At 36.5% G+C, this 23,676-nt stretch overlaps 1 protein-coding gene across 1 annotated transcript in view; it reads right to left on the bottom strand.

Moving 5' to 3' along the window:
- The window catches only part of LOC131427804 (leucine-rich repeat-containing protein 20), a 32,382-nt gene extending 9,178 nt beyond the window's left edge, over positions 1-23,204 (bottom strand). Inside the window, exon 1 of the mRNA XM_058591327.1 lies at positions 22,623-23,204. Coding sequence (XP_058447310.1) covers positions 22,623-22,863 — 241 coding nt within the window. The 5' untranslated portion in view covers positions 22,864-23,204. The remainder of the gene's footprint in view (positions 1-22,622) is intronic.
- Between the last annotated feature and the right edge of the window lie 472 nt (positions 23,205-23,676).

The following is a 23,676-nucleotide window of genomic DNA, read 5'->3' as shown; positions in this document are numbered from 1 at the left end:
TTCAGTCACTGAGTTTAGAAAATCTCTTGAACTGATTTTTCCACCGCTAATAATGAAGTGAACTTTTTCTGATCATGATTTTTCCGATACTGTTGTTATCCATTTCTACAATTGCTAATATTTTGTATATTGTATTTTCGGAATCGGAACTCGGATTATGAACAAATGAAGTTAATATGCTAAGTGTAATTTTCTCGTAAGACAATTTTCGATTAATTGGTAAAGTATTGTTTATTTAAAAAAACTGAATAAGTCGGTGATTCAACTTATCAACGAATCTGTTTTCGAATCGTCGCGTGAAATGTAATTAGACGATGATAGTGCATCGCCATTCGGTTTGGTGCACGATAAGTGGTTGCGATAAGACGTTTTTGACGATGTTTGTTTTTTTTCTTCTTTCTTTTGCTCACCCCCGCTTGTTGTTGATGTTGATGATGATGGAAGTCGCGACTCGCGAGCATGTCGATGATTTGTCTTTCATTGTTTTCGTTTCAAAATGCGGTCAAGTGATTCTAATCAAGTCTGGTAACTCACTCTTCAGATAATATTATAAAGGATCACGTATCATTCCTCGGATTCGGCGAGAAACCCTCTTCACTAAATCGATTTCGTGATTCTTGGCAAATTCTGTGACAACGCCATCGAGCAGGACCGTCACGGATCGTAGATAAGCAAGCGGTTCGCGGAAAGTGGCTGTAGCTTGTGTTGAATAAAATAGCGGAAATTATGTACTATTAGGTCGGCAAATGCGCGGAACCCAGGCTAGCGAAGCGAGCACGTCAACCAGCAGTAACTTGCTCACGCTTTTGCTTCGAATCTGGGGAAAGCGGTTAAGTAATTTTCACCATGCATGTCTTAGATACAGCTCTAATGCAGTCCCCACTGGCTGTCAACGGGTCCGTGCACTAAAGATGACATGAAACTAACGAAGAGTTAATTACAATCGCATGCTTCTGACGGCGGCGTTGTCATTGGTCATGTAATCGAAGAAGTAGTCGCGGTAGACATTTTACCGTGCTACTGCATCAAATAATGTATTATGGAAGATAAAAACATCTTGAATGAATGAACAAAAAAAAAACAAAAAACACTTCAAGCAAATCACGTGTTCGTTTTTATACCGCTTCACTCATCAACGTGATTCGGACGAAGAAGGGAATCTCCCTGAGACGGCATAATAAATTTCAACACTCTGCACAAAAGACCTTTGGTGCGGCCAATAACACGATTCACGGAAAAACGAATCACATGGGTTTCCGACCTTAGTTAGCAATCATACCGTCACAGGTTGACTTTTCCAGGCCATGAACTTCGTTTCATCGCCAGCGTCTTTGTGTTCAAACAACAAGCTGTGAGGCGTGTGAGGAATTAAATTTTTTCACAGATACTTCCTGGTTGTTATTCTTGCTGCCCTCATAAACTGGTAAGTAAGGTAAACAGCGAGCGATGATGGGCGGGAAATCGCCGCGAGACAACTCTCGGAAAACGGCTACAACGCAGAATAAGTCAGGGGCAAAGTCAGCGTATTTTCCAATTGCGGTATTACGCTTTTCCTTGTCTCGAGTCAATGACGCGCCTGGGCCGAATGAGAACGCCAGCCGACCTGACAGCCGTGCCGTGAGCCACCACCCACCGCTACCGATCCCCCGTTCCGGTTACATTTTCGTTTACGGTGCTAGGAAAACTGCGCAGATTCTGTGTGAACCATGTGACGGCAAGAAACGGGAAAATATTGGTTCGAGAAATATGCCGAAATTGAAAATCTGCCAAACCAAATTTGCTTTAAGACTTTTTAGCTAGAGAATGTGGCTCGTGGGTGAGCGGGTGTAATGTGTCAGTTTTGTAAAAATAATGTCATTTATCACTCTCTAGAATGGTCACTGTCATTTTTTTTCGTTTAGTCTCGTGTCGTTCGTCCCGTGCAATCGAAACGTTGACCCATGCGTGGAAAATTTTTGTCAGTTTTTTTTCCGGCCTAATTCTGAGAATATGACTGGTGGGCGTTTGGTGTGCTTGTTCTGTCATATGGACTTCTTCTTTGCGGTCCTTTCTTTTTCTACGTTTCGTTTTCGAATCTTTAGTATATAGCAGCTCAGATAGAACTGTGAGTGCAACTCTGAAAGCTCCAAGATACCATTTTTTTAATTTATCCAAACTCAAATCAGCCCTGGGCGACTAACCTAACTTAGCTCTGTGAGTTTATTTTCACAATCTGTTCACAATAATAGACTCACACCTACCTAGAACGGTACATTGTCGAAAGCTGTTAACTTGCCAAATGCCCGCGAGTAACAGCGGGCTACGTTCATTAGCTGCTAATCATCGATCAGTTTCGTTCGTTCCGAGCTACAATGCAATCGTAGAATATAAAACAGCAACCTATCGACATGTATTGCACCATTCACAGTCCGTTTGCAAAGCGTAAATAAAAACAAACCACCAATCAGTGTCATCACCGTCTCTCTACCGTCGAACACGCGCAGTCTGGTTTGGTACAGCTGATGGCAGAAGAATTGGTTATCAATGTGTTTCGGTTGGTTCGGTCGGCACGAGACGGCCACTCTAGCACACAACTAGACTAGCCTATTCGACCGCGGTGGACAGTTCAGGCTGCAACTTTTTAGCTTTGTGTTGGGAAATTACTTTTTTTAATGCGAGGCTGTTGCCCTTGAAATCCGTTTGACCATTGAATTTTATCAGATTGTCGATTCGGAAAGAGCTGCCCGATGATTGCTGTGGAGTGTTTCGAAGAATGTCATTGAAATTTTACTGCACAAAGCAAATTATAAAACCATAACTTGTTTCAGATTTCCGTGATTCATCGCTGAAGCATGACAGAGATGAGATTAAAAAATTTCGAACATCATATGATCATTGAAATCGATCCACTGATCTTGATAAAATTAGCATCCGCTTATGTAGATACTAGTTACATAAATAGAGAGAGAATGTTTTCTTTCTTAAACTGTCGATCTATTTTAAAAATCTCTTCTATAACAAGAATGAGATATTGGATAACATGTAACAATTAACCGATAGTCAATAGAAATGCTAGTGTTCTTCAAATTAAGCAGTATTAACGATCCTTCCAGCTGTGGCAGACAACGGGCAGACCGATTGTGAGGAGAGTTGCATCAAGTGTAGTTTTTCGATTTTCACTAGTAGTAGTAAATATGATTTGGTCTCTATCCACCGAAGTATTATAACTGTAATGTTATTGACAAAGAGCACGAAAATCGATGGAAAAAGTTTGAAGGTGACGAGTCACAATCATCATTTGACGAAGATGATACCCAAACACAACAAATAATGACGGAACAGTTAACTTGACAAGCCGGAATTTATGATCGCCTGAAAGCCATAGGAAAAATTCCAAAGGTTGGTAAATGGGTTCCAGACAAACTCAACGAACTACGCACAGTGGTTCGAATCAATAAAAACGTGGACATAAATCAGTAGCTGCCAAACCGTTCTTTTAATGCATATAGTTGCTTTTAGGAAATTATTTACAAATATATACCGCGTAATTTGATTCTATCCATAATTGTTCATGGCCTACTTTGACAAAAAATATAATCAAAACTTTTTTTTCGAAAGATATAGAAATTTTTTTTCTTGTGCAAAGTTTTAGAAAAATTGAAAATAATTTACTTTGTCAAATATACCAAAAGTCTAGGTCGCACCGTTTATGATATACAAAGCGTTTTTATGGCAAATTAAAGCAAAGTTCTGGCATTAGATTCCTTTTGTGGAATTTGGTCTTTCTGTTTCAACAGACTTCGCAGCCGATTCTTAGTGTGCAGAATCATTGCATGGCTAGTACTTTGGAATCCTTCCAGGTCGGAGCTCGGCAACCCCTTTAAAATCTTTTTTTTTTAATTCATAACTTGTTTCGAGTTATTTTTTAATGCATACTTTGTTTGGAATAATAAAAAAAAAGAAAATAAAAAATCCCATAATTTTGTTCAAGGTAGTGCATAGGTTTGTTGTTTCCTGGTAAAGTTATACAACATTTTACCTTTTTTACCTATGATAAAACTTTACACCGAGGCGAAATATGCAACTTTATGCAGCACATATTTACACAGATTCTAAAATCGATCGCAGATTTTTGAAATTGATCACAGTTAAGCACCAAAAATTACAGAACGGTAGGAAACAGTGAGATCTTTTTTTTTGCTTACCAAAATGATTCCGATCAGCTATTATGGAAACGTCGAAACGTGCACAGATTTTGCACAGACAGATTTTTGGCTTGATCACAAATTTTTGAAAAAATGTCCTGGCATCCCTGCTGGTAAGATGGAAACAAGCTACGAGCTCATCTTCGGCTCTTGAAGAGCGAGTTATAAATTAGAAGAAATGTGTGCATGAGCTTTTGTTCGTTCTTTTAAATGTGTATCTATCCTTCTTAAACAGATTGAATGAGCCATTGTCAATTTAAAAAAATCTTACCTCTCACTCAGTAGGCTAAGGTATATTCAGGGATGCCACTTTTGCAGATATTCTCAAATATGATATAATAATAATTCGCAAATAAGTTAGTTCACATAGCATTGTACTTTGTGCATCTATGATTTCGATCATGCATATGAAAGAAAACGGAGTAAGAAAAACGGCGCTCAAAACAAACCTTCAGTTCAATCTAAATGAGCTGATGAGCTGATACATTGAATCGATTTTCTTTATAGAGCTGATCGGTTCGGAGCTACTCACCGGTATGAGCTGCTTCACACATATCGTCTCGAAAAACGTGTTGCTTCGCGATAACTCAATTTATTTACATGTTTAAAAATTAAATCTCTTTGTAAAGGTTTGTACTTTTGCAATACTTTTTCATATTTTGTTTGGAAAACATTTTTCCATTTTTGTTTATATGTGTTGAACTTTTGATAATTTTCCGGATTTTCTATATTTAAAACTAACTTTGAAAAGGCCTATGCGTGTTTACGCGCACTTTGTACTAGATACTTAGGTAATAGAGGTAGATTCTACGTAGATTAATCCAAATAAAAACTTTTTTTTTAAATAAAGTGAATATATCTCCAAAAATATTTTTTTTTATTTTATTCATATCTTCAGCAAAAATACTTCAAATGTTTTTTTCTTCAAAATGAGATAGAAAAAAAATTTTTTTTGTGAAAAAAAGAATTATTTTTATTCGAAATTGGTACAACCCCCTTAACAAAAATTAAGGTGCCACTTTCAAAAGAAGCGTAATATAATCTTGTAAAACTTCATCGAAGACACGTTAGCTCTTAAAAATCAGTGAAAGTCAGTATAGACTTTTGACCGTCTTTTTCCAGTTTTGGACCACTGTGCGACGTATGGAAATGCAAAAAAAAAAAATCAGTAGGATTTGCTTCCTTTACGTCGTGGTAATTCAAATTTGAGAAAAAGACAATGCTATGTGTGTGGTAGGATCAGCAAAGAGTACTGTACCACGAGCTTCTTGAATCCGGCGAAATTGTTAATACCGTCAGGTACTATGAACAAATAGAATTCAACATTGCACTAAAAAAAATGTTTTTATCCATCTAATGGTGTAATGATGCATTTCCTGCTATTGGTAATAGATGCAAGCTTTTTTCAGAGTTTTAGCCTTTCTCATTAAGAAAGGCTATGCAATCACTGTGAAAACCAACTTTTGAACCGAAACCCGGAGGGCCAAGTGTCATATACAATTCTGTTCAGCTTCACGAACTGAGGAAATGTCTGCGTGTGTATGTGACAAAAATATCCACTCACTTTTCTCGGAGAAGGCTAAACCGATTTTCTTGAACCTCGATTCCAATGAAAGGTCTTACGATCCTTTACAAAGTTCCAGAGTTTAAACAGGATTTGACTTTTGAAATTACAGGATGATGAGTGTTTGAAATTCCATGCCGTCATATAGAACGACAATGTAAAATAAGGAAAAGTTCTTCTGAATTGGACTAAAAACTGTTCCAATGTTCATGCAGCCCACCTGGGTTCGATCCCCAATTCTGGATATAGGGTCAGAAAGCTTTTTTGACCCGAAAAAAGGAATGACCTTAAGTTAAAACCTCTATAATTAAAAAAATTTAAAAAATTGTTCCCATGTATAAGTCATGTAAGTTGCTGGCCATATGAACCGACTTCGACTACACAGGCTCCCAGAAAATAGCGGAACTAGGAATCAAAATCTTCAAAACGAAGCTCACTATTTTTTCATCGAGATGGCTTAACCGATTTTCACAAACAAAAAGCCCAAATATACGTATAAGATAATCCGGAACTCAGGCCCGTACCCAGGATTTCGTTTCTGGAGGGGCCCATAAAAAAGAAATAATGCATCTAACTGATAATTCTTGTGCCTTAATTTTTTGTATTTTTTGTTTTTTTTTCTCTGAAGAGTGAATGCGTAGAGTAATTAGCAATTTAAGTAAATATGTACTCACATATTTTGGATTGGACAATGAGGGATTGAAGCAAGAGGTTCTATGTGTCAAAGGGAAGGGATCGATTTTTTCATATAGTCCCATAGTCCCGTAGTTCGGCATCGACTTCTGCTTCCGGAAAAACTGATTGATGAGTATTAAAACCTTCAATTTCAAGGGTGTGTTCTTATAAGTCACGATGTGAAAAGGAACAAATATTTTGAAACTATTCAGTTAGCTCTTCTAGTTTGCAAAATTCGTTGATTATTTATCGAATTGGTCGATGGTCGAGCCGATTTTAACAAATTTCATCCCACCATCATATGCAACCACCGGTGTACCGAAAACAGCAACAATGATTTACTGTGCATTTTCTTCACACCACGGTTGCACACGCGTAACGATCTGCTTCAATCCGACGCTTAAACCCTGACCTGCCCGAACATCTAACCTACAAAGAGAGTGAAAAAAAGTAATTGATACTACGGTTAATGCTTTACTTCTTCGTTTTGCATTCGCCAACCTCCATCCCCGCTGAGCACGATAAAAAAAAAAGATTGCGCCTCTGACTTGAGGCCGGTTTGATGTCTAAAGTGTTGAAGGCCACAAATCACAGCTGTTACAGCCAGTAGCGATAAATGTTGTCATTGGTTTTTGCTTGATTGATAATTGTTTTCGCAATTTAATGAATTTCACCGACAATTGCATCCAGCATCGCTTTCGAAAGGTCCAATAAGTTCGATTATTATTGTTCACGGCTGGTGATTAGTGAAGGACTCTCAATGGATTGAGCGCACCACGAGATCCCTCGGCATGCTGGCTGGCGGTGGTGCTCTGGCGCATGTCTTTGCTAATTGGAACCTACATCGCGAGTCCTACTCGCGCATGAGTAGAGCTTGCTGCATAGCTCCTCGCTTTAATGCCCCGCTGCAGGCCGAAAAGCTATGATGCAAATGCTGCGGTTGTTTTTATCCATGTTCAAGCATTGTATCGTACAATCAACAAAGTTTCGCTTTTGAAACTAACTCACAACAATAAATGAAGCGTTATGTAATTCATTTTGTTGGCTGGTTTCTTCGTATGTTCCGACGTACACGCAAAAATTAAATCTCACTAAACTGTTGCCAATCGGCGGTAGTTTGGCACGAGAGTTGACTCATCTTTGGAAACAACGACGGGAGCGGGAAACAAAATGAGCCACGATTGCGAACTAATTTTCGTGGGAAAATTACAAGGGTCTCAATGGAGCGGTTTCGGTTGACTGTAGAGACATGTGGTTTTCCGTGTGGGATTTTTGCCCTTCTATACCTATGGTTCATCAAGCGATATCTCTCGTAACGGAAAATTTCGGCTGTGCGGAAAAATCGGTAAGTTAGAAGTTTTTGCTCCATTTAGACTAATCATTATGTGAAACAGCAAGTTACTGAATAAAATGATGCTCGAGTTTGGAAAAAAAAACAACGATATCAAATATTTTAAATTCTCTACTCTTAATATTTTTTTTTCTTAAAACAAGTTGGCAATCATTCAAACATCAAAGTTTACCTAGATTAAAACTACAATTTTCAATTTTCATGGGCTCAATTTCGAGTTTTTCAATCCAGCTTAAATAACTTATTTCAATCTGTGATTTATCATAAGAGATTATTATTTTTACATGGAAAGATTAGAAGTTCATGCCAGTGTATCAAACAGAAAAAGCAACACTTGAAAAATGGTTGCATGACTTTTGAAAATCGAGTTGCTAAATCAACCTCAAAAATTTCAAATTGAGGCTCGTGTCTCAACTTAGTTTCCGTAAACGTAAAATTCTTCATGTTAAAACCATGAACCATTATAGTGGAGCAAGATGTCTTTCTTATGCCTCTCGCTGGTTTCCGGTCACTTCTTTTAATAATTTCCTTCAGCAAGGTCTGCATTTGTTTGCAAAAAACCAAAACAAAAACGATTTGGAAATACTAATGAAAACTCTTGCATCGATCATAATACAAATGCAGCATAAGACAGTAATAATACGCTTATACGATATCATGCCAAATCGTCAAAAGCACAGCTACCAACACGGACAACGCTATTGTACGCATTCATGTATGAATGTCACTTCTAGAGTGACAATATAGTCATTAGTCGTTTGAAGATCAGTAAATATGAAACTTCTATTATTGTTTGAATTTCAAGAAAGAAAGGTATTATTATTTCTCTTTTTATTTGATGAGAATATTCAATATAACAACTGGGTAAACTATAAAAAGAACTATAAAACTAACTATAAAAAGAAATCTGTAAAACCACATCTTTTAATTTTTTTGATATACGTATTTCGACACTGTCACTGAATAGGATAACCACAAAATACGCATCTGTCCAGGAAACAAGGAGGAAATAGTAGAGTTAAAAGGGCGGATTTAAATGTTTTTTTTTTTTGTTTCCTGGGTCACTTATAGCCATGAATTCCTGGGTTACTAGTAGAGCAAGTCCAGAAATGTCTTCAAATCATGGTACCTCGGAAACTGTAAATTGAATAAAATGATACCAAAGAAGAAGTTGAAGAAATTCGATTGGGTACGGTTGCCGCTATAGAATACTTTTTGTCGTAGAATACTTTTTCAAGAATTAGAAAACGAAGCGAAAAACTAAAATTAAAAAATAATGTCTCTTTGATTATTTTTTAAACTAAAGTCCATAAATAGTACAAATTTAATTAGTGTGAATTGAAAAATGAGGAAGTTACAGCTAAAAAAATATATTAACATTCGCAAAAGTATAAATTTTTGGTCACTCGAATATAATTTTACGGATCAGAAGAAATATATTAGCTCAATACAATTTTTCTCCATATCAGTGGGCTCTGCCGAGACGTCGATATTCTTTCACGGCTATGTCTTATTGTTACGTATTACAAGAAGAATACGAACGGGGTGCGAGCGATTAGAGTAGTGTTTATCAGAATACCAAAGTGGCACACATAAATACCACTCTTTCGTCCCAATTTCCACTTCCACAATCGAAACCAGACTGTGATGATGATGATGAATGATAATGCACTTTGGACTTATACAATCTTTAAAAATGTAAAACCTCATACATCCTTAAGAATTATTAATGTAAGTGCCTGGACATATTTTTAGACTCATACTGAAAAATTAATATTTCTCTCGAATATTGTTGTTACTTCCAACAATAAAAAGTACTATGCCAACGTTTTGAACGTTTATCAACGTTTTTATAAAAGAAAAAGTCACGGTTCTTGTCTATTCTTCGTTATTTTACCAGGGTTCATTGTGTACACGAATCAGCTCCTTCTTGCTTAGAAACTCACATTTCATAAAATCACAAGCATTCTCTATAGGATTGATGATGTAATCAAAATTGCACTAAATGTGAACTGTAAGTCTGTAGGGTTTAAAATAAAATTAGGTAAACCAAAATTAGAGTGCCGGTTCTTTAAATTTAAGTTTTTCGGTTAGTTTTCAAATTCGGGAAAAAGTATTCAACTTTTATTTACAGTGTATATATTTTTTAGAGTGCTTAATCGATTTAATAGCGAAAATCGTAAACAACTTCTTCTTGGACACCTTTTTTTGTACAATTTACAGTGTCCGAGTTGCCACAACTTGAAGAAAGTACTTGCAAAAATACATCCACCTTTTTTACAAATCAATCTTGAGTCGAATTGTTCTCTGCATCCGGGTAAAGCAAATGGTTTGTCTATAAACGTGTGTCATGATTTATTCAAGTTGAAAAAAGGCGATCCTGATTTTGCCACGTTTTCTACTGTTGAACACTTGATTTTGCTCAGTATCAATAAGCGTTAAGCTAACTTGTTTCCTTTCCTTAAGTGATATAAACACGGAAAGACCGAAATCAGCATTTTGGCGAAAAAATTAGTTGATTTTCTGATTTTAGTTAGTTATTTTATGAGACAACTAATAAAATCTTATTTTTGCTAATTTAGATTTTTTAATTCTCTTTCCCTTGATAATAAAAAAATATTTGTTGAAATGGCTATTTTTACCTTTTTTTATATATAAAAAATAGGTATAGAATTCGCTCAAACTTTAGAAAAATTTTCCGAGGCCCAGAGGGCCGAATGTCATATACCAATCGATTCAGCTCGACGAACTGAACAAACGTCCGTGTGTGTGTGTCTGTATGTGTGTTGTCAACTAAGAGGTCGAGATCTCAGAGATGGCTGGACCGATTTTGATCAAACTAGTCGTAAATAAAAGGTCTCCCCGTCACCCAGAACGCTATTGAATGGTTTTTAAACCGGATGTTTACTTTTTGAGTTATACGAAGTTTTATGTCAATTTTTTCTGTTTTTTGACAGTATCTGTCACATTTGACCTTGAAAACAGAATATGTTTTCCATTTTTGGCAACATAATCGTTCGAATGTGGCATACGTAAACCAGATGATATCAGCATTTTCGAGTTGAAAGTAATTCCATAATTATTTTGATTTAAACTACTTACAGCAATAAATGCTGGAAGAACATATCTTCCATATACCATACGACTCAGTTCGTCGAGATCAGCAAATGCAAATGCAATTCATTTTTCTAGTAAATGACTGAACCGATCAAAGATTCAAATGAAATCTAAGAACCATTTATGAAGTTATAAAATCCTAAAAAACATTTTTAGTCAGCTCCGACTTCCGATTTACGGGATACATGGTGATAATGTATAGAAATGTCCATTTCACATAAATTAATCAGGTTTATGGCCATTCGAATCATTTTTGGATATGCTAGTTCTGAATACTGGCTCTGGTAGTACCATAAAAAATGACGAAAAACTCTAAAGTGAAACTTACTTCGACATCTCATGCAATGTTCAATCGATTGTCACACGTTAAGACTGAAATTCGGTACGATCTGCAGTTTCGATATTACAGGGTAATGAGTGATTAAAATCTCAATTTGCCGTTTAAAACGACGATAATTAAAACAATGTCATGAGAACTAAAACACTTAAGAATACCCATGCAAAAAACACATGCGGATTGATAAAAAAGGTATCATCTCACTGCTAGGTGGATTAATCACGTTTTTTAGTCGAATTCACCAATTAAACGTGCTGTCATTTCTTAGCTAATGCACACTTCATTTCCATTCAACTATTTTCTTTAGTTGAATTAGGGAAATAAAACGTTGTTTTCAACCAACATAAATGGTTGGCTTCTGCAATTTGCAGCTATATGGCGCACTGTCACCGAGAAAACGTCAACACCGTAATGACTACTAGCCACTAGATGGCACACTACTAGTGCCGAAAAGAATTTTTCAGTCTCAGTTGTCTTTTCTATATAGGCAGGTATAAATACGACATAAACGAAACATAAACTTCTTTTTAAAATTTTTTCTACTAAATCGCTGTTTTCTTCAATCGACTTCGCGAAATCGACTCTCTCACTGAAAACTTTGAGCACTCGGAAAACAAAAACCGAATACAAGTATTACACCGGACGGCGTAGCCCGGAAGGTTGAAATATACAACAAACTTCATTTGACATATACAATTAGAGTGCAACATTCGAAACTCACTTCACTGTTCCGCGTAGAAACATTATTACGCACAATCGCTTCAAATGCGCACAAATTCTGAATAAATCCACTTTCCACTAAGAAAACATTACAAGTCATTTTTACATATCGGTTTAGAAATTTATATATGGATATATCACAACACATGCGAAAAATATCAAAATAATTTGCAAGCAGTTTCGACAAGACTTTTTAGCTTTTTAATGGAATGTTCTGCTTCGACACTTCTCATGAGTTTTTGGCTAATAAACTTGTTAATAAAACCAATTTCATTTTTTGTTTTCTTTGTGCTGTCCTTCAGTAATGATGGTGATAGATAAATAGAGACAATTTTTCTGATTTTAGTCACAAAATTAGTTGTCAATGAGAATTTCGTGTTGGATTGAAATATTGCTGGTTTGTGTCCAGGATATTCGCCAACTAAACACATTCCCTAAAATTAAGAGTTTTTTTTCAGCAAAGTAATTTCTCAATTTCAACTAATTTAATAGTTATTTTGGAAATTTTGTAGTTATAGTCAACTAATTCAAAAACAGTAATACGAATTAGGCGCAGAGCTAATTTCGGTCGTTCCGTAGGTATACCGGCATCTTTCAACTGCTTCATTGTTTTAATGTCTTTGTTAGTGAAGTTTCGTGTTTTGTGAGTTTTGTGTTGTATCCGCATCGGTTTTCTGTGTCTAAAGCGGTACAAACGATTGTTATTTTAATTATCTAGAAGACTCATAGAAATGTTTGGTCTACTAACACGAAGTTTTCTGACCTGCTCTATTTTTTTCTATCTTTGTCGATGTTACGAATGAGAATATATGAGAAAATGTACAAGCAAAATAAAAAAATGCACTCAACCTACAATCTTTAAAGTGGAATGTATTTTTTGCATCCAAATAGTAGAGTATGAATGATGATTGGTGAATGAGTTGAACATTAGTATAGAATTGAGTGAAAGTATCGAATATCTGAGCAAGTACCAAGCATTTTGCAACGCAATCTAAGAGAGAACTACATTTAACATACTACTAGGGGTGCAAATTTTGGACGACATTGTCCACACCGTTTGCGGCTTCCAAAAGTAACAAAAAGGACATGAAATTATTGCAATAGATATAAGATTAATAAGGAGATCGCTTTTATTTTCTTAGCATGGATAATGTCTGTCAAGTATGACACATTCAAAATAAGGAACATATCCATTTTGTTGTTCCCCTTCTGCGTATTGTTGCCTCTTTTTGTCAGACATTACCCATGGCACCATTGGTGTGTATCCTTCTCCATTGAGTAAGGATACAGACAAGCTTTGGGGCAAAGACAGCATTTCTCGATCTGTCTCAAGGTTGTGCTAATTCCCTGGGTTAAATGACAAGAAAAAGCTTTAATTTATTTAGGCATAATATTAGTCGAATTAACCTTAAATCCTAATAGAAAATCGTTCAATGGTTGATTTCAGAACGGGTTTCAATACTTAACAATTTACAACCTTTTATTAATGCGCGTGTATCAAAACTCACTCAGTAATTCAAAACACGCATTCACAGATACCAATTACTCACCACTCGCTAGATAATATTCGTGTGCGATTCAGTTTCCTGGTTACCGAAAATGCTCATTTACTATCAATCAACGTGTATCGGTCTCAACACACCAGTTGTAGTCCTATAATAGTTAGTAGTCAGCAATGAAAATATACATGCTCATACAATACACCACAGCCAAATGAACGAGGAAATCTGGCCGCCCGTCCATCGGTCAGTGTGTGAAATACTACATCGAGAGCCTGTCGTTTGTGGATTCCCATAAATGGCGAAGAATTTCATCTCAACATATTAATTCATCTAGTGCCTCACTAGGGTGGTTATTGGATTGATGAAATATATGCCGATGAATTTCATGAAACCAAACAACATGTGAAAGGTGACTTGGTCCGAAAAAGTTCCACCTTAGACAACAGTAAAGCACAAAAAATAAACGCAGGTCTGACTGGCGCCTTGTAAAAAAACCCGTAGTTCACGAGCCCTGCGCCTTCAAGCTACGATACCACCATATTGGTGGCATGGTTAAACATCTCGCAGAACACTATGCCACACTACACCAGCAGTGAGCAGGAAGCTAAACAGGCTCGTAGCATCTAGGTTGGTGTCCTCCGAGGTGCCGTTTATGGAAATGTGGCCTGATGTACACATCAGTTATGGCGCACAGGTCAACGCTATCGTATGGTAATTAAGAGGGAGGACAGGGATGCACGGAAGCGGCAATCGGTACTAGTCGAGACCGCGAGGTTTGAAGGTGCCGTAGCTAGCTCAGGCTTAGACGAATTGTTTGAATTGAACTGGATCAAGATTGGATTTCAGGAATAAACTAAAAGAAATGATAGAAAAACTGCATTATTTTTTAAATTTTTTTGAGATAGTGTGTAATACCTCTTCTATTATTATTCTTAGAGTCCAGAAAGGAACTTCTATTCTTCATCTGTTCTGCTCGCCGCTTACATGCGACATGGTAATACTCAAAAACGGTTCAATAGTACATTTATTGTATACCTTAAAATCTACCCCAAATCGTAATTGGCTCACATAACCGAAAATGATTAAATATGAAACAAAATTGAAATTTAGTACCAGATGACGGTGGTATCATTTATAGATGTCATGTACGTAAAATGCTCGTGTAGCTGGTAGCTTTAGTGAACAGAAAATACACAAGAGACAATCTGAAAAACCCTTTTTAAAAAATGTCTGCGAGAATTTCGAATAGCTGCTGCAGCTGAAATCTACAGACGAAAAAAATCTTCAGCTCGAATGTAAAATTTTAGAATCAGAGAACGCAGAATAATGTTTTGTGATATTGGTCTTGTATAGAGACGAAACAAAAGATTATTTTGTTATTCTGATATCAACTTGATTCGAGCTTAATTGATTATTAATTTTGTTAGTATAAAAATGGTAAAACTATTGACTCAACAAAAAGAAGTGTAGTTGATTGTTACAAATTAAAATTTTGCTTTAATCTAATGTAACTGCAGGATGAAATGGACACGAAACGTCACACGAGAAACAACATCAGAATGTTTCAAACAAACAGATAACGGTTTTGGGATGAGCGTTTGCACTTTGAACCACACGTAGAGGAATTGAGCATGTTTAAAATAACTGATTTCAAGCTAAAATTTAATTTTTTGAAACCAATTTCTCTTTTCACTATCAACAATGATCTCTGTTTGATTTGAATCAAAATTTTGGTCTAGCCAAACGAAAAAAAATTGGTTCCAACTAATTTTATTGTTCAGGTGAATAAGCCATTTATTACATATCAACCAAACTGGAGTTGATATAATCTGCAATGCCTGTGTTGTTTCAGTCGTGCTATATCTTTACATCAATAAATTTGGTTGAATTTATATATGATCTTATTTGTGTAATAATACAACTAAGTTCATTGTTCAAACGAACCGTATTAGTTTTGTTTCTCATAAACAAAAGCAATTTTTTCTTCCGTGGACGATATTTGCACGCATTTTATAAGTAAATTTGTTCTGTTCTTTCCTTTCCAACATAACAGTACATAACATGTTTTATACAACAAAAGTATTCTGTGCAGGATCTCCATCATTGAATACTATAGAAATTGATATAACAGGGCTTTATTGTGGTATGTGAATAATTTAATCGTCATAAAATCCCTTTAAAGTTTCCAATATCAATCGAAAGCTTGGTTTAAAAAAAAGGGAAAATGAATATAAATCGGAATAGAAGTAGCATGATAATTTGAAAAAAATCATTTTATTCTTAAAATCTGCTTCTTAATCCCTTTAGTGGTGAGATAATACCTTTTTCTTGTCATTCAAATAGTCTCATTAAAACATACTTTTTTCGGCAGAATAATTTCTGGCATGAATTGTGGCAAATTTTCTACACAAATTCATTCAGATTGTTTCGTGACGTCGTGACTTGATCATTGGTTACTTTCTGAAAAAAAGCGCGAATTTTCGCGTTTTGTCGGTTACGTCACTTATGCCTTTATTTCTCCGGAACTGAGAGTCACATCCAATTGATCTTCGAACTTGATTCACTTTTCAATAGTAGCCCTCAAACGAGCCTAAGTTTGTTATAATCAGTAAGGATGTCCGATACCGAATCGATATTTTGAGGTATCGATACTTTCTTTTAACAATCGAGTATTTCTGGTATCGGTATCGCATCAGAGCGATACTTTTGGTCTCGATACTTACAGCATATCAACAGATTTAAGTCAATTCCCATTTTTGTTTCATGTATAGAGGCTTAAACGTTAAGATCATTTGCCAGAAAAACTTTCCAACCGTATGTATGGAGTTGGGAATCGAACTCAGGTGGGCTGCGTAAAAGACTTCACGCTATATCCGCCCCAATAGAACATTTTGATTTCTTCGGCTTCGACGAAGCGCCAAGCTCGCGCATGTATTGGTATGACGTGAACTAGCTGTCGCTGAAATTCGTCCTCGATAATCTCGCTTCGTTCCACAGGAATGCTGAAAGGGAATGCAATGTGCAGAACACGCACATAAAGGTCATACTCTCAGAGGATTCAACAATATCAATTTTTCACACTCATAGCATTGTCTTCCAGTGCGCCTAAAAGCATTGGCATAATAACAATAGGAATTGGTTTTTAGTGTAGTATTCGTGTATCGATATAAAGGTTATGACATGAAAGTTGTCGAGAAAATAAGTGAAATGTGAAATCAACATAAAGTGGCGTGCGAAAATTCTTTGACGTGGACCAAAAGTCGCGAAAGGCGAAGTGCAATCTATGTGGCAAACAATATGCGTATACTGGCGGCACAACAAATTTATGCACAGCAAAATTAATTGATGTGGAAAAAATTAGACGTACTGAACATCAAATGCCAAAATTTCCTGTTTTCAAGAAATATCGCAGATAAATCCCTCGTTATTGCATCGAAATAACGTATTGAGTTTATTACATCACCTTAACTGAATACTGCATATGATTCTGATATGAAATGATGCATCTTGTTGTGTAATATTACAACTTTTAAAACGACACCAAGATTGTTGTGAAATTATATCGTAATCGCTGCACATCAGTACAAAACGAAATCAAAAAAATATTTTTAATTTATAGATGCCGAACTAAATATGTTTCAGTACGGATATCAATACGTGCAAACAATATCTTGAAATCTACATAAATACATTAATGTTTATACAATACTGAAAAATATGTATAGACGGCAACTCAGATTACAATGATGACATGCATGAAAGTTCAACACCGGGTTCATATAACACGAGCGGGAATCATGTGCGTTCATACAAAACTGTGTACCGATAAATACGCTTCCGGTTTGGTTTGCGATTGTAGCCAGTTATTTGGGCCACACACTACAAACTACCATGAAGTGTAGATCATCTCTAGTGAGAGGAGTGACGTGTGGATAATCAATCAAGAAATTTCGTGGAAAGTACGAACAACTACAACTCAGGAATGATCGAGTACTCCAGTCGTGCCACGAAAAATGTTAGGATATGTTCAGTAGTGTTTTAGTTCTAGATACATAATTTATGCCAGTTATAAAATTTAAATCAGGATTTTATAACAAGAAAAACTGGTAGCCATTCTGTTTGAAAGTCGAAAGTTTCAGGTATCATTTAATGCAAAGAGTTGAGTGATAAACGTAGAATCCGCTTGGTAATTAATAGAAGAGAAAGTAAACTAAGAGAAACTGTCACTTGCTTATACGCCCTTTTGAAAAATTAATAGAGAAATAAGTGTTGCCCTGCTTGTCTGCGTTCATCATGAATGACGGAATCGTTAGGTAAAATAAAAAATTTGAGGGGGGATATTAGAATGTGCGTACGTTAACCCTTCTTTAGTATACTTCTTAAGTCGATCACAATCAAATCGAGCCTACAGGGTAAGACATTGAGAGGTAATATAAAATATTAAGGGGTTGTATACTTTTCGGCGCGTGAGTAGAAATTTATAACATTAGATTAATCTAGGAGATGCGAAAATTACTTAGTTTCGATGCATAAAAAAGTATCGAATAGTAGGGCTATTGTGCCTATATTATTTCGCCGATAACTCGAGTTTCAATTACCGAATTGTGATAACATCGGATACAATATGTTTGCTTCGGCTGTAAGAAGTAATACCGAAAAAAATAGTTCGAAAATTATTCAATACTGCTGTTATAGCGACGCGAGAACTCGAAGCGAATGTACGTATTTTCATCATACCCGTATGATCAATCTTTCGCAAAGAGACAGCAAATGTTACTCTTACTAATGGTTTTCGTATATGAGATGACTACTGGAGCAGTTACTCACATGGTTTATTTTGGGTAAATATTTATTCAATTGACGTAAAATTTTACATCGAAAAGCTGCCTAATGATTTCAATTTATTAAAATTTGCCAGCGGAAGCCTTAAACTTACATGTTAAAAATACTACGAAAAGACAGAGCTTCTGATAAAACTTATATTTGGTAATGTTCAGTACATTAAATATTCATAGGAAAAGGGGGCGTTATACTTAGGTGGATCAGGAGTAAAGTACTTTCTCTTTTGGCATTCTATTCTTTGAATTAATTTTTGAAACAATTTCAATGTAGATAGATAGATAGATAGATAGATAGATAGATAGATAGATCCTATATTTTCCCCAATAATATTCCGTGAACATGAGGCAAATAGAAAAAAAAGTTCAGTTTGTCGGTAATGTTACTACGATTATATCTTTGATACCAAAACTATCGGCCATTTTGATTCTCAAACTAGATCCATTAATTGGTAGTAGCTTTCGAACGAATCTATGGTGTATTTTATAAGTGATCCACCCTTTGCATCAAAGCATAGTAGCGGAATCAATAATTTACTAGAAATTTTAAGTTTGACTAATGTTATTTTCGCTTGGGAAAACTGAAACTGAACAATAAAATTTAATTATTAATCTACCCGTCCACGCGTTTTAATTGTTGATTTAAAGTCTATCCGCACTATTCCGGGACGGCCGGGACGCGACCATCCGGGACGATCCAGGACGGTTTTTTTCCTCATCGGCAATGACTGAGTTGCCGGCGTGTGCATGTATTGGAATGCCGGATTCGGAATAAAAGCCAGATATCGGCAGGAATATCGGCGGCAACCAAATGGCTTTATTCCGGATCCGGAATTCCAATACATGCACACGCCAGCAGCTCAGTCATCGGCGATGATGAAAAAAAAATGGTCCCGTCCCGGAATAGTGCGAATAGACTTTAGTCTTTTTACCTTATTCATCTTTTTGTTGATTCAGGTTTTCACCTTTTTTTTTGTCGTGAACAAGACACACTTTTACTTTAGTATGGGGCATCTTTAAAAAATTTACCCTGTACAAGTATGGGTAGATTTGCGAGTATCTCTTTAACAATTTATGACAAAATTTTCAATGGTATGAGATAACAAATCACTGATAATTTAAGTTTTCTAAAATGTTTGGTATAAACGAGCATTAAGGTAAAATTCAGTGCCAAAAAAAGGGCGCGCGGAATCATTGCACAAAGCGTATCATGCGAAACCCACACATAGAAATACGGAATATTTTCAGTGGTTGGGTGTAGTGTTTTGTTCGCTAACAGACACTAACTACACTAACTACAACAAGACAAAATACTCTTATAATTCATTTTCTCGACTATTGCAAAATTCTTCATTCTTTGTTACCGATCAAAACCTTTGGCATGATGACAATATTCCACCAGGCCAATTCCAACTATGCATCATTTTATGAAAGACTTGAATAATATTCAAATAAGGTCTTTGTAAATTGTTTACTAAAAACTAGTTTGTGAAATGCATGTCATATAAGTATAAAAGTAAATAATAGTTTACTCGAGTTTTTTAAGGAATTATACATCCTTTTTGTCCACGCTTGGAGAATGTATATCAATAACGGGTGGCAACTAAAATTTTGAAATTTTTTCGAGGCCTGTATGCTCAACAACAAACGAGCGCAGAAAGAACTAAGAGTGTGTTTGTGTAAGCTTTCTTTCTCCTCTTTCTGCTAGTATTTTCTGTTCTGTTCATGCTTGCTCAGTTTTGCTCAAAATGCCGTCGAAACAAGAAGTGTTTCGCGAGCGCATTGTACAATTCTTCGAACTGCACAGAAATCTCGGCAAATAGTATACGGTACAACATTTTAAAAGCAAAAATGTTGCGGCTTCGACAGTTTACAATATCCTAAGATGCCCAACAACTGCTCGTAAGGAAGGTAGTGGAAGACCAGCCAAAATTATGGACGCAAAAGGACTTCGTTCTCTTTCTCGTGCCTTCAACAACAAGGATTCACTGAGTCAAAGGGATGCCGCAAAAAAGTTCAACCAGAACATCTGAAAAACATTGAAAAGACTCGGAATAAAGTACCGAAAGAAGACACGAGCCCCGGGATATACTGACGCACAGATTTCAACGCTGAATTCCCAATGCCGCTGGTTGATTAAACATTTTTCCGGAAAAAGTTTTGTTTTGGACGACGAAAGATACTTTCCTCTTTCAAAGACGCAGATTCCCGCAAACGATCGATACTATTCAACGGATAGTTCTACTGTACATCCGAACATAAAATATTAGTTTAAACATAAGTTTGAACAGAAAGTAATGCTGTACATTGTCATTTCCGAGAAAGGAATTTCTAAGCCATGGTTCAAGCCATCTAGGTTGGCAATCAATCAAGATGTGTACCAGAACGATTGTTTGTAGAAAGTTTTGATCCCGTTTTTTCAAAAACATCATGCTGATGGACAATACGTGTTTTGGCCGAATAAAGCGTCATCGCATTGCGCCAAAAAATACAATCGTTCGTGAATACGCATTCGATCCCATTTGTACCCAAAAACCACCACCCGATAAATCTACCTCAGTGTCGCCTAATCGAAGATTTCTTCGGGGTTTTGAGCTCCTTGGTGTACAAAAATAACTGGAGAGCCACGACTTGCAAACAGTTGATTGGTAGAATCAAGAGATGAATTCGCAAAGTTGACATGAAGGACGTACAACGCTCCTGTTCCAACATCAAACGGAAGCTTCGCCGAAAATCCGATTACGGACCGTTTTCAAATGTTCACTATTTTTTTTTCAACAATAAACAATGTATCTTTTATTTCAATAAATCACATCTCCAAATATGTTTGTCTTTTTTTGACAGCTTGAGAAAGAAATTCCAAAATTTTAGTTGCCACCCGTTAATTAGTATTTTAGAATTCTAAAAATCGAACATGACGGCTTGTGGATATTCTTTCTAATCGCAGTTACAGTTTGTATTTGCTAAAAAGATGGCTAAAAACGGATTGTTGGGGATTTTTCAATTTGTGAAAGAATTTGAACATTGCTTTTTTTTGTCGGTCTTGTCCCCAACACAAGCCCGAATTTTTTTTGCCTTATAATTGTAACGTTACACTTACGCAAGTGACGCATTGAAAGTTGGCAAAATTCAATCAATCAATCAACTAGTACGTGCGAATTTCGATAATCGGATATGTGGAAAAAGCATGTCAGTTTTGTTTGTACTCACGCCATTCAGTTATTTCTCTGACATTATCAACCCTCTTTTTTTAAATTAAAGCAGAAATAAGAAAAATTTCTAATAACGGCTGAAATCAAGAGAATGAGAGCTGAGCTGAAAACAAATAACAGTAATTTTGTTATCCGGATCTTAAAATATTAATAGTGCATGTACAACGTATGTAACTCGTTCTGTATGGACAAAATACGATCCAGATTTGTCTGATTTACGTCATAATAACAACAAATATAATATTTCACTGTGCCAAATGAATGACGATACCGATGATCCTTGACTCGCATGCATCAAATAATTCAAATCTGGCCTAAAACACATCATTAGACTATTTTGAAAACGGATTTTGGATAGATACAAACATTTAAAAATTTCATCGAATAAAAAGAGCAAGTTTTGATAGTGTTTATTTGAAAAATTTTCAGCTACAAGATATTTAACCAGTATTTCAAACCGTTATATTTAACGGAACCGGAAGTTTTAACTCTACTATAAGTAAAGTAGTGTGACAGAAAACAAGTAATAACAAGCGTTCAACGTTTCTGTCGGCTGACATTGACAGTGTGCACTATTATCCCCAGTAGTTTCGGAACAATTCGATCTTAGGTTAGCCCATTCGCAAGGCACGGTTTTCGATCACCTTCGCTAAACAATCACTTAAGTATTCATTTCCAACCCTCCGGCAGCGGTTTTCTGTAAACCTGCACACTGCAATAACCGTCTAAAGTTGCTGCAGTCGATCTGACTGTCGAACTGACTTTGTTTAGAAACAGAGGGGAGGTAAGCCGTCTCAGGTAATCACGGTACGACCTCGACGTTTCAGCTGTTCTCCGTTTTCTTTTAGGCCCACAACGGCAGTTGAAGCTGTGTTTTTGGGGTTTCGTTTTATTTTACAACACACTTCACTTTCAATGCAATCCCCATCGACTGTACGGTGGAGAAGTTGGTGTTTGTCGGGTTATGCTTGACTTTAACGTGCTGATTTTGGAAAAATCTACAATCGATTGATTTATGAGCTTACTCAACATCCTGCATGCGTCAGGCCCTGGCGAGATTTGGGGTCTAGTTATGTTCGCACAATTTTGTGAGACATAAAAGTGTCATGGGTAGATAATTACCTAGATTGTTGTTCTCTTTGGCATCATCGCATCGCTCTACAACCCGTATGATACCGCGTCCTGCTATCTTGGGAAACATCATCGTAGCTCCCATCTCTGTTAGTCTGGCCACAATAGTATTTCTGTTGTTGTTATTGTTGTCATCTCCATTTCCGTTGTTGCTGCTGCTGTTGTTGTTATTATTGCCATCATTGGCAGCGGTGTTGGTAATATCGTTACCAAAATGCGATGGAGGCCTCATTGTTACTTGTCTGGATTTTGTTCTAACTTGCTATGGAAAAAATTCTACTATTTGATCACACTCTAGGGCACACTAAAGTTAGATAAATTCACTAAGCACCTTGGATCAACCCAACAGACAAATTCTTTTTCAACTTTTCATTAACTGTTCACTACTATGAAACAAAGAAAATTCTCACTATTGTTTTGGTAAACTTTTCCACGGCAGACAGTTTTCCAAAACTCGTGATCTCCGAAATCGCGGAAAGGTTTTCACTGCTTCACTGTTCACAGGCGAATGATTGTCCGTTGGCTGGTAAACTGTTCGAAGCTACTACGCTCCAAAGAGACGCTTGCTACGATTTTACTTGTCCGCTATACTACTAAGCAACATGTGTATCTTTTCCGCTGTCTATGTCGTAGTGGGTAGTAGAACCGCGTGTATACTATGAAAACAACAACAACACTTTGCTCTACAGCGCACCGACGGTCGCTTTGTCTGCTACAGTCGTACTGCTGTTGGTAGACCATGTATCCGCTTCACACCCTCCTCCCACCACTTTTCCATGGAATCATATGGTTGGAGTGTTTGCAAACAAAGGAATCGAACACTAGCGACGGCTGGTACTTGCTTCTGGTTCGAGGCAAAGCGACGCTACAAACGTGTGATTGTGTGCGCATGATTTTGTGGAGAAACATCGCGCAATAACGGTAAACTCACGATTTTCCACGCCATATCGCCCCCGCGCTATTTTCAGTTTGTTTTATTTGCAATCGCGGATTTTCCGCACACCATAAATTTTTCCCTCCACTCTTCCACTAAAATTGGACGTTC

This window comes from Malaya genurostris, chromosome 2 (assembly GCF_030247185.1).
Source record: "Malaya genurostris strain Urasoe2022 chromosome 2, Malgen_1.1, whole genome shotgun sequence".
Lineage (NCBI taxonomy): Eukaryota > Metazoa > Arthropoda > Insecta > Diptera > Culicidae > Malaya > Malaya genurostris.
The sequence above is the reverse complement of the archived record's forward strand: the minus strand, read 5'-3'. Positions and strand labels throughout refer to the sequence as shown.